At 38.1% G+C, this 12,273-nt stretch overlaps 1 protein-coding gene across 1 annotated transcript in view; it reads right to left on the bottom strand.

Annotated features, from left to right (window-relative positions):
- HTR3B (5-hydroxytryptamine receptor 3B) overlaps positions 1-11,586 on the bottom strand; it is a 34,131-nt gene extending 22,545 nt beyond the window's left edge. Inside the window, exons 1-2 of the mRNA XM_063093310.1 lie at positions 11,445-11,586; positions 7,057-7,217 (exon numbers count right to left, since the gene is read on the bottom strand). Of these exons, the coding sequence (XP_062949380.1) occupies positions 7,057-7,217; positions 11,445-11,586 (303 nt within the window). The remainder of the gene's footprint in view (positions 1-7,056; positions 7,218-11,444) is intronic.
- Positions 11,587-12,273: the final 687 nt, after the last annotated feature.

Raw genomic sequence — 12,273 nt, 5'->3', positions numbered from 1 at the left:
AATTATCTAAGTTTCCACTTTAAGAAACCAAAGAAGGGCTGGTCAGTTAACTTAGTTGGTTAGAGCACAGAGTTACAACATTAAGGTCACGGGTTCGGATCCCTGTACAGGGATGGCCGGTTAGCTCACTTGGGAGAGCGTGGTGCTGACAACACCAAGTCAAGGGTTAAGATCCCCTTACCAGTCATCTTTCTAAAAAAAAAAAAGAAGAAGAAAGAAGAAAGAAACTAAAGAAGAACAATTTAACCCAAAGCAAAAAAAGAAAATAAAGATAAAACCAGTTATCAGTGAAATAGAAAATAAACAATAGAAAAAATTACAAATCCCAAATTTGGTTCTTGGAAAAAATAAATAAAGTTGATAAACCTCTGGCAAGATTGGTCAAGGAAAAATAAGAGAAAACGCAAATTATCAATATGAAGCACAAAAGAAGCTGTATCACTAGAAATCCAATGGATATTATAATAATAAAAAGGGAAAATTGTGAACAACTTTAAGGCAATAAATTTGACAAATTAGATGGCGTAAATTCCTTGAAAAATACAAATTATCAAAACTGACACAAGAAGAAATTGAAAATCTGAACATCTCTCTCTGTGTTTATATAATTGAATTCACTCTTGAATACCTTCCCACAAACAAAACTCTAGGCTCCTGTGGTTTTACTGGTAAATTCTATCAGACATTAAGGAAGGAAAAAAATCCAGATATATATATAAAGAATAATATATCAAGATTAAGTGTGGTTTACCTCAGTTTTTCAGGAGTGATTAAAAATTTGAAAATCACATGGTGCTGATAACACCAAGGTCCAGAGTTCAATCTCCGTACTGGCCAGCCACCAAAAATAAAAATAAAAAATTTGAAAAATTTAAAAAATGTTTAAATCAATGAATATAATTTGCCACATTAACTGAATAAAAGAGAAATATCATATGATCATCCAAATAGGTGTGGAAAAGGCATTTGACACATTTCAATACACATTCATGATTTTGAAAAAAAATCTCAGCATAGAGAAAATAGGAGAGAACTTCCTTAACCTGATAAAGAAGACCTATAACTAACATTATACTTAATGGAGAAAGACTTTTCGCTAAGAATGTGAACAAGCAAGAGTTCCTGCTTTCATCACTTCTATTTAACATTGTAGTAGTAGTCTTAGGCAATGAAATAAGATGAGAAAAAAAGAATAAAGAACATACAGATTACAAAGTAAGAAGTAAAATTACTTGCAAATGACATGATTATATATGTAGAAAATATTACTCTGCACAAATTACCACAGTTAATAAGTGAATTTAGAAAGGTTGTAGGATACAAAGCAAATATACTGCAATAATAACCATATTTCTATATAATAACAGCAAATAACTAGAAAACAGAAAACTTTAGTGTCTATAGTAGCATCAAAAGTACCTCAGGATAAATTTGATAAAAAATGTAGAAAACTTCTACACTGAAAATTACAAATAAATGGAGAGATAGACCAAGTTCAAGAATTGGAAAACTCAATATTGTTAAGATGTCAATTCTCCCTCGGATTGATCTGCAGATTCCATACCATTCCAAACTACCAGCAGGCTTTTTAAAAAAATAGCAATTGACAAGTTGATTCCAAAATTTAAACAGAAATGCAAAGAACTTAAAAACCAAAACAATTTTAAAAATAAAGAACAAAGTTAGAAGATTTACACTACCTGGTTTCAATGGAGATAGACTGATACTTATATCATCAATTTAATTTTGGGCCAAGGCACCAGAGCATTTTAATGGGGGAAAGGAAAGGCTTTTCAAAAAATGGTGCTGCTGGGCCGAGCCCGTGGCGCACTTGGCAGAGTGCTGCGCTGGCAGTGCGGCGACACTCCCGCCGCGGGTTCGGATCCTATATAGGACTGACCGGTGCACTCACTGGCTGAGTGCCGGTCACGAAAAAACGACAAAAAAAAAAAAAAAAATGGTGCTGGAACAACTCCTATCCAAATGTAAAAATAAAACAAACACACACACAAACAAAAGAACCTTGACCCATTTCTCACACCATCACAAAAATTAATTTTCAATAGATATATATAGACACAAATCTCAGAACTAAAAATGATAAAGCTTCTAACAGAAAATATAAGAGAATATGATCTTGAGTAGCAAAGATTTCTAAGGACTCTGAAAGCACTAATAATATATAAAGAGTTGATAAAAATAGGCTTCATCAAATTTTTAAATTTCTATTCATCAAAAGACCCATTACAAAAATGAGTAGGCAAGACACAGACTGGGAATAAACATTTACAGCACGTTTCTGACAAAGGGTTTATGCCCAGAATATATAAATAGCTCCTATAAATCTATAATAAAAAGAACAATGACTCAATAAAAAATGGGAAAAGGATTAAACAAGCACTTCACAAAGAAAGATCTGTAAGTTGCCAATAAGCACGTGAAAAAGAGTTCAAAAATCATTAGCCTTTAGAGAAATGTAAAGTAAAACAACAATGAAATACCACTACATCCTTACTAGAAAGGCTAAAATTAAGACCCATAATGCCAAACGTCCCTGAGAACGTGAAGCAGTGGGAGCTCTCCTAGCTTACTGGTGAGAGTGTAGAATGCATGCTGTCAATTGGATGCCCTCCCAACCTCACTGAAGCTTAAATCCCCACTGTAACTGTTGAGGGTGGGAAATCCTATTATGGTAATTGAAAGGTGGGGCTTTGAAGAGGTGATTAGATTGTAGGACTGTGCAGTAGTGAATGGATTAAAAATGGTGATCAGGGGCTGGCCAATTAGCTCAGCTGGTTAGAGCACAGCCTTAAAAAATCAAGGTTGTGGGTTTGGATCCCAGTACCAGCCAGCCGCCAAAAAAAAAAGAAAAAAGACACAAGGAGAGTCACCAGCAGAGACCAATGAAAAGAAGAGAATGTTTCTCTCCACAAAGCCTATTCCAGAGTGACAGAAGAATCATCTGCTCTATGATAATATTGGGGGACCTGAACACACCTCTCAGCACTGGACAGATCATCTAGGCAACAAATCAACAGAGTAACCATTACTCTTTCAGAAGGAGAGAAGAAATCTAGGGTAATTACAGGGGGGCGGGGGAGGGAGAGGGGGATGGGGAGAGATTGGACAAGGGGCATAAAGAATAACTATGATGTGTAACAATATATATACTAGTAATATTGATTTGATCAACATGTATCAATGTTGAACCCCAAAAATATGTATAATCCATTATGACTCAATAAAAATTAAAAATGAATAAATAAATAAATAAATAGATAGATAGATAATTAAAATTTTTTAAAAATGGTGGTCAGGGGCATGGTTCTGAGGGCTTTAAAAGAAGAGCACATGAGACATTAGTCTCTCTCTGCTCTGCCATATTCTGCCATGTGAGACCCCTGGGTCACTGTCACTACCACCAAGACCCTCACCATATGTATTCCCTGGACTTTGGACTTCCTAGCTTCTGAAATTGTAAGCAATAAATATTGTTTTCATTATAAATTACCCAGTTCCAGGTATTTTGTTATAAGCAACACAAATGGACTAATACAGAAAATTGGTACCAGAAAAGTGGGATGTTGCTTATAACAAATACTTGAAAATGTGGAAACGACTTTGGAACTGGTTGTTGAGGAGAGGATGGAGGAATTTGGAGGAAAAGGCAAGAAAATGCCTAGATGCTGGTGAAAGTTTAGAAGACAAGAAAACCAGGGAAAGTTTGGAATGTTTTAGAGACTGGTCAAATGGTGATGAGCAGAATACTGATAGAGAAATATGTACAGTAAAGGCCATTCTGCGAAGATCTGAGATGTAAATGAGAAGGGACTTATTGGAAACTGGGCAAAGATCACCCTGGCTATGAACTGGCAAGGAACTTGGCTGCATTTTGTTCATGCCCAAAAGCTTTACAGAATGTGGAACTTCAAGGTGCTGACCCAGGGTATTTATTGGGTGGAAGACATTTCTATGCAGCAAAGCATTGAGGAAGCTGCATGATTACTTGCAACGGCCTATGCTGAGCTATGGCTGCGAGGGCATGATGTAAAGCCAGAATTTAAAATGCAAGCAGAGCATAAAGATTTGTAAAATTTGAAGCTTGGCCATGTGGTAGAGAAGCAGAGAACATTTTCTGGAAAAAAATGCAATGGTGCAGCCCAGGAAACTTTGCTAAGGAGATTAGTACAGAAGAGAGGAAAGAGGAGGGAAAAAAGACCTTGAAGGCATTTCAGAGACCTTGGAGGCTGCATCTTCCATCACAAACCCAGAGGCCTAGGGAGACAGAATGGTCTCAGGGAACAGGCACAAGGCACCCTCCACGGCCTCACTGACCAGGGCCACCTTGGGAGGCTGGTCCCCTCACCAGCACCATGGCTGCTTTGGCTGCTCCAGCTGTGGCAAAATTGGCCCCAGATGTGGCTGGGCTGGCAGCTTTGGAAGCTACAAGCCAGAAGCCCTGGTGGAGTCCATGGGTATTTGCAGGCTCACAGAATGCCAGAGCTATGGAGGCTTGGGAGCCTCTATCCCAATTTCAAAGGATGTATAGAAAAGCCTGGGGGCCCAGGAAGAGATCTGTCACAGGGGTGGATTCACCATGTACAGTCTTCACTAAAGTGATGCCAAGAGGAAATGTGGAGGTCAGAGTTGCACTAGAGAAACCCCATCAAAGCCATACTTAGTGGAGCTGTGGGAGTGGGACCATGACAGAGACCCCAGAATTGTGGAGCTACCAGAGTGCAACACTAGCCTGTGAGAGCTGAAGCATCACCTGAGACCAGGAAAGCCATAGGAGTGGAGCTGCCTAAGAACTTGAGGACCCAGCTCCCACACCAGCATGCAGATGACCTCGAACATGGAGTCAAGGTACATGATTCACCAGCTTTGAGATTTAATGCCTGCCCTGCTGGGTTTCAAACTTGTTTGGAACCCATTACACCTTTCTTTTGGCCTATTTCTCCCTTTTGGAATGGGAATATGTACCTTATGCTTGGCCCACCATTGTATCTTGGTAGTAGTTACCTTGTTTTTGATTTCACAGATGGGGCTTTGAACTTTGGACTTTTGAGATGAAACAAATTAAGACTTTGGGGACAAAATGAATGTATTTGTTTGTGAAAAGAATATGAGTTTGGGGAATCAGGGATGAAATGCTGTACATTGGATGCCCCTCCCCAACCTCATTGAGGCTTAAATCCCCACTGTAACTGTTGAGGGTGGGAAATCCTATTACGGTAATTGAAAGGTGAGACCTTGAAGAGGTGATTAGATTGTAGGACCATGCTGTAGTGAATGGATTGAAAATGATCAGGGGTGTGGTTCTGAAGGCTTTAAAAGAAGAGCACATGAGAAGTTAGTCTCTCTCTGCTCTGCCATGTTCTGCCATGTGAGACCCCTGTGTCACTGTCACCACTACCAAGACCCTCACCAAATACGTTCCCTGGACTTTAGACTTCCTAGCCTCTGAAACTGTAAGCAATAAATTTTGCTTTCTTTAAAAATTACCCAGTTCCAGATATTTTGTTATAAGCAACAGAAATGGACTAATGCAACATGCACCATTTTGTAAGTCAGCCTGGCAGTTTCCTATTAAGTATACACCATCCTGTGACTCAATCATTCAATTTCTAGGCTTTACCTAAGAGAAATAGAAACATATACACAAAAAGACTTGTATGGGAATGTTCATAGCAGCTTTATTCATAACATCCTGAAACTGGAAACAACCCAAATGCCTATCAACAGGAGAATGAATAAACAAATAGTCGTATAGCCATGACTGAATTACTTCTTATCAATAACAAAGAACAAATGACTGAAACAAAACAGTATGCGTGACTATCAAAAACATTACCCTGAGTGAAAAAGCCAGACACAACAGAATACATACAATAAAGTTTCATTCACATAAAGTTCTAGAACTGGCAAAACTAATCACTGATGAAAGAAATCAGAACAGTATTTGTCTCTGTGGGTGGAGGGGATTGGGATAAACTAGAAAGGAATAAGGAACTTTTCTGGGGTGGTGGATATCTTTGATGTCTTGACAGATATGAATTATATGGGTGTACTCAATTATCATGTCATTGGTCTGTACACTTAAGATCTGTGCGTTTTAATATATGTACATTATACCTCAATTAGAAAAAAAGTCTTGAGAAGTAAATTGAAAAACAATTACTAAAATACTTTAACAAAACAAGCTCAGTAAAGTCTGTCTTTAAGAAAAAAAAAAAAAAAAAAAATCTGGGACTTATTGATTCGGAAGACTTTGTAATTAGGAAAAAGGAAGAGGAGGAAGAGATGATAGTCACGAGGGCCATCACTTATTGAGTTACTGCTAACTACTTTACATGCATGTTCTCATTTCATTCCTACAACCTATCTTTTAGATAGAGTGGAAAAGGGGTAATTTAATAAACAAATCCTCCCCACCATCCTTAGCAAACCATTTATATATAAAAGCCCCCTTATAACTCAAGATACAAAGGCATTTTTTTCCCTTTCAAGCAATAAGTAGTGCATCTCTTCGTAAATCTGCTATTATTGCTAACAAATGTGAACCACAGGAAAAAAATTACCATTTAACTACCCCAAAATGACCTATTACCATTTTTGGTTTCAGCAATATTCATCAGATATGTACTGTGATCTCTGACCATAATTCTTAAAACTTCTTAACTCCATGAAACTCATATTTTTTGCCTATTTGCCCCTCACAGTATAAGTTGCGAGCTAGAAAGCATGATTTGCCTAATAAATATTTTAACTCCTGCTAACGGCTAAAATGAATTGAGCACAATTTCCCTACCAGTTCAGCTAGAATCTCACGAATATAACCTCTCCTAGACTCCTCCATAAACTGCAGGTAGGTTTTGTTGTTCTTTTTGGTTTTGTTCTTGTCTTTGTTTTTGGCAGCTGGCCGGTTCAGGGATTCGAACCTGGTGATCTTGGTGTTACCAGCACCATGATCTCCCAAGAGAGGTAACCGGCCAACCCGCATAGGTAATTTTAAAAGAGGGTAACGAGAACAGGAAAGGGCAAGATGGTCCTTACCACATCCAGGACAGCATGGACAAAAAGGTCCAGGTAGACAGTGGTGGCCTTGGTCCAGTTATGAACTGGTCTCACTTCCTTGTGATATTTTTGCAATAGCTGCTTGGTGAGATGATGCAGGACAGAATTCCTGGGATGAGGTGTATCTATGGCGAGAATTCCTGGAAAAGAAAATTATCACTATGAAGATGAAATTTAGAGGAACTTAGCATATTTAGGAGATTTCAGACTGTGCAGGACTCAGTGACTCTTAGTAAAATATAGTTTTCAACTTACCCCAGTTGGCATAAACTCACAGCCAGCTGGTGGGCTCTTTGGCAGACACTTATTTAAAGTAAGCTGATGGCCTAAGTGCCCAACAGAGAAATGTCATTGTAAAGATAAATAAATTAACCCCATCACCAAAGATGCAAACTACACCTACGATTCCTTTTGCAGCAATCATGGATCTTGGAAACAGACTCCTTTCTTTATTAATGTATCACCCTCTCCTGGCATATAGAAGAAACCCACCTATACACTTAGCCAAACTTAACTCCTGCCTTTGTTTACCTTTTAATTGTTCATTTTTAATTCACCAATGAAGTAGAAAACCCATGCAAAAACATGGACAAACCAGTGAACCCAAAGATCTGTACGGATTTCTAGGTAATGGGATTAAGGAGATTCCAATTCATACTTTTCTCCTGAACTATCTCTTTTCTCACTCTGTCTGCTTTAAATAAAATACACTTGTCAGAAAATGAGATCTTTGTTTTGGGAAAATTCTCTCTGGTTCCAGGGAACAACCATTTCCTCCATCTCAGGAATCTTGATTTGCAGGGAAACAGTGATTGGTGCAGAGGGAGGAGAGGCCAGGAGAAAAGAAGCAAGAGAAATGAGCAGCAACAATTGGAAGTGACAAATCAGTGAGGGCTTTCTCAGAATTGCAAAAAGATATTTTGTTCACAAGCTTTGCCAGCCCTCAGGGGATTCAAAGCTTCACTAAGTCACTGGACTGAAGCCAATTGTACACCTCCTGACACGGTGCGTGAGTGAAATCTATCTGTAGTGTCCTGCGTGTGAATTGGCCTGGGCTCTCAGTGGTTTTGATGGTTATTTTGATGAGCTGCTGAAGGTATGAGGGATCCAGCAGGAAACTGTAAATGAGATGGCTTCTCCCTGTGCGACAATCCTGTTTATACCCATTTCTTGATGAATGATGTCATGTCACTTGCTGCCACAGGCAGCAATTTCTATGATTTATCAATGTCAATGTGACCAAAATGCTAACAACGATGCTGGAGGTGCAATTCAAGACTCATTGTGGGCAATGGAATATTCACTTTCATTACCATAAGAACTGGGAATCTAATGAGCATTTTTACATCTTAACTATTCACCCAAGAAGATGCCTAAAATGGCATCAGCTATTCAATCGTGCAGGACTTAGGTGGGTGGCTTGCATTGGGCATCATTTTTAGGGTTTTTGTAAACTGTTATTGTCAAAATAGTGTGCTGTGAATCTCTCTACCTGAGAACATTTCTCGTTGGCGTGCCCCAGGGAAGAGAAGTCAGGAGCGCAAAGCGAAACTGTCCCAATGCTTTTTCTGCAAACTTTGCTTTGGGCAGCTTCACTTTTACCTCGCTTGGAAGCTCCCAATTCAAGTCTCAGTTGGGGAAACACTGAAATATGCATGCTTCAACAGGAAACTACCTGAGATGTAGTTAAAACAGAATTCCGAGAAATGAATGTGAGTTCCCTGCACCCTCCACTTATAAAGATTCAAATTCCCCTCTGCTGTCTTTTCTAAGAAACCATTCATAGGTTCCCTATGGATAAACATATTTTCCAGAATGTATTAAAGTCGTTGGGTAAAAAGAGAAAGTTTTGGAAGCTAGGACTAGGAACAAAAAAGAAACAAGCAATGAAAAGAGAAAAATAATAAGGAAACAGAAGTGTACTTATATAAACCAAAAGCGGAAAGAGTCCTTTGTTTAAGATGGGAAGAAATAATAAATTACATTTCTTCTATGAATGCAAATTTGCCTGAGGAGAAAGATCAATTACAAGAGAGAGATTAAGGATTTAAATGACCATTAATTAACAGTAAATTATGCCCCTTGAAAGCTAACGTGACATTCACACAAGCACTAAATGACTCACGGTTCAGGGATGTTTCAACAGACACTGATGGACGCTATCAACAGACGCAGAAAAGACCCATGGAAACACTGCCTCCCTGAATGCTAATAATCAGCTTCAAATAATTCACTTGTAAGATTTCTGAAATGTGTTAGGGATTGAGCTATGAAGCACTTGTAGATGAAAAGAGATTTTAAAAGAAGATAAGACTACAATATAATTATTCCTCTGTTTTCCCTGTTTTAAAGAGCTACTTGCTCATATACACCTATCTTAAAGTGTTGGGGGCACTTTGATGAAACGATCTATTCTTGCTTTAGTTAGCATGTGTGTTTAAGATCATAGGAGAGTTATACTTGGATCTGAGAGGTTACAAAGAAATAGAGATTTAGGTGTGTGGTAATATCGAATCTCCAATACTAACTGAATACTGTATGCCAGGCATGAGGCTAAGTCTTTCATGTGAATGATCTCATTTAATATTCACAACAACTTTGTGAGATAGGTTTTCTATGAGTAGTGCACTATAACTGCAGGTGAGGAAATACAAGTTAGTGAGGTTAGTACTGTCCAAGGTCATACACCTCACAGGTAAAGGAGGCTGGAATTCAAACGTAGCTGGTCTGGATATGAAGCCCAAGCTCTTAGTCATGACCTACACTGACCTGGCTCCCTGGGAATCTTAGCAACAGCAATGAGTAACCAAAACCAAAGGAAGACTGACATGTTGCATGGTGTACATTATTAGGCAGAAACAGACTGTTATTTTCTGTGTGTGTGTGTTTTCAGGTTAATACTATCTCACATTTGCCTTGCACCTTACAATTTCCCAATGCTATCTTATATGCTCTTCATGAATATCCAAAATAAAGCTAACTGATAGGGAAACTGAGTCTCTAAGAGATTAATTGACTTGCCTAGGGTCATATGGCTGGTGAGTAGTGCAGTTAAGAGCTAGATCTTTCTCCTCTTCCAGACCTCCTTCTACTCCAGCACACTGCCTCCAGGAAGCAGCCAAGTATTGGTGATTGGTTCGGTGCTTTTTTATTTATAAATCATCTTGATATTAACCCAGTAAAACTCCAAAAGGGCAGCTTTTTCTGCAGCAAATGTCCTCATTATGATTTTTGGTAAAGCACTTTATTAGACACAATTTCTGCTACAGTTAGAACAAAAATCAAGCATAATACAAAACATTAGAAGGAGGTATTGTTAAGAAGAATTCCTTTTGTTTTCTTACCTTCATTTCTCTGTTTTATCTTAGTTTAGTGTTCATAATTATTTTCTGCTAAGAAACTCATTTGGCATTTAATGAAATTACCTCCATTTTTATTTTTATGATTAAGATATGCTTTTATCCTTTAAGTTCAACATTCAGGATTTTTATACTTTAATGATAAGTGGCTATTTTTCTTCCCTACCCAATAAAAAAATCATTTTCAGCTTCTTGGCTATAAAATTCCTTACTCATCTCTGTAATGGACTCATTCCACTTCCAGCTACATTTTAAAACTTGAGAATTCAGATATGAACTCTAGGAAAACCCTCAAGAAAGTGGGATGTTGGGGAATACTATCATAAACTTAAATTCTTGATTTATGCACATTTACTATGAATCAATTGTATCCAAACTGTAATTCAGTAGAGTTAACACTGGCACCATGGAAGTATAGTTCCAAAAATTTAGAAAAAAATATATTAGTTTCGAAAGTGTTTTTAAGAACAATTGTATCCTCAAAACTTGCAAGTTTAGAGTACCTGTCTGTAGAGATATACCCATTACCTGTATATATCAAAGCCTCTAGTACCAAAATAATATACAGGTGTCTGTAGCCATGACGTATCTAAAGGACTCTTTCTCTGGACTGCTAAAAGCTTATAATGAAGCCAAGGCTATTTTGGACAAAAATATATATATATTACCCACACATAAAAGCAAATCTGGAAAAGAATGTCCCAAACTCTCAATGTAAATTGCTGCAGAGAGCTTGCTTTCTAGAGAAGCAGAGATTTATCAGGGCATAGTTTCAGCTATGTGTAAAAGTCCCACCGTGTGACGCTACATGTATGCGTATCTGTAACTGTGGGAACAAAGTCAGAAACAAACCATTGATCTCCATGTAGCTTCAGAGGACTGGCATTTCACAGATGATGAATAAAAATGAACACTCATGAGCAGCTTTATAGCACACGTATGAAAAGAGCATCCCTAGCTTCTAAGAGCTAATACTCAATGCCTAGTAAAATGATTGAAAGGACTCACCCGAGGCAGCCACCAGGATGCAGGGCCACAGACAGGCCATCACGCTTGCTGGCGTTCCTGGGAAGGTCTCAAAGAAGAGAAATGCAAACTTGCCTGCCGGATAGAATGCTGCTGAATTTCTCCTAAAAGGCCTCCTCTCCATTCTGTCTTCTCTGTTTGCCAGTTTGTGCCAACCTTACTGGTGCTATTTGGTAAACACTCAGTGGGACCTAAAGCAATACAAAGGTTTTGGAATTGATGCCATCTCAGAACTCTCAAAACCCCTTAACTTCTCCTTTTGGTTCTTCCCCAGGATCAGATCGAGGCCAATATGTCCACTTCCCTGACAGGAGATAGCTAAGTGAATCATGTAATCTAAGAGGAGCCTCTAAGGAGAGGAAATTCCACACTAATATGATTTCCTTTGCAGCCTTTACCTAAGGCAATGCTCTTGCTGACATTCAGGACACTAATTTCATTAATAATTGAGATCCAAATAGCTGTTCTAAATCAGACTTATGCAGTAACATCTTCAGCATTTGACAGTGGTTACTAGACTCTCGGATTACACAAAGCTAATGGAAATCTGGTATTGTCTAATGAAGAACAACTGTAAACAACACATTGGGAAAAGCATTTTTTTTGGTTTTGTTTTTCCTAAGTCCCTTTAATTAAAAGAAACATTGATTTTTTGATAAATAGAAATGCTTCATATATTTTCACTGCCCACAATTCAGAAAGTACCTAAAAGAGAATGCTTCTAGGCTTATTGAACATGAGAACTACTAAGGTTTAACATTATTCAATAAATGTTTTTCAACTTTTAGATTGAATATCCATTTGTTTTTCA

This window comes from Cynocephalus volans, chromosome 4 (assembly GCF_027409185.1).
Source record: "Cynocephalus volans isolate mCynVol1 chromosome 4, mCynVol1.pri, whole genome shotgun sequence".
Classification (NCBI taxonomy): Eukaryota; Metazoa; Chordata; class Mammalia; order Dermoptera; family Cynocephalidae; genus Cynocephalus; species Cynocephalus volans.
This window is presented reverse-complemented; position numbering and strand designations above follow the sequence as displayed.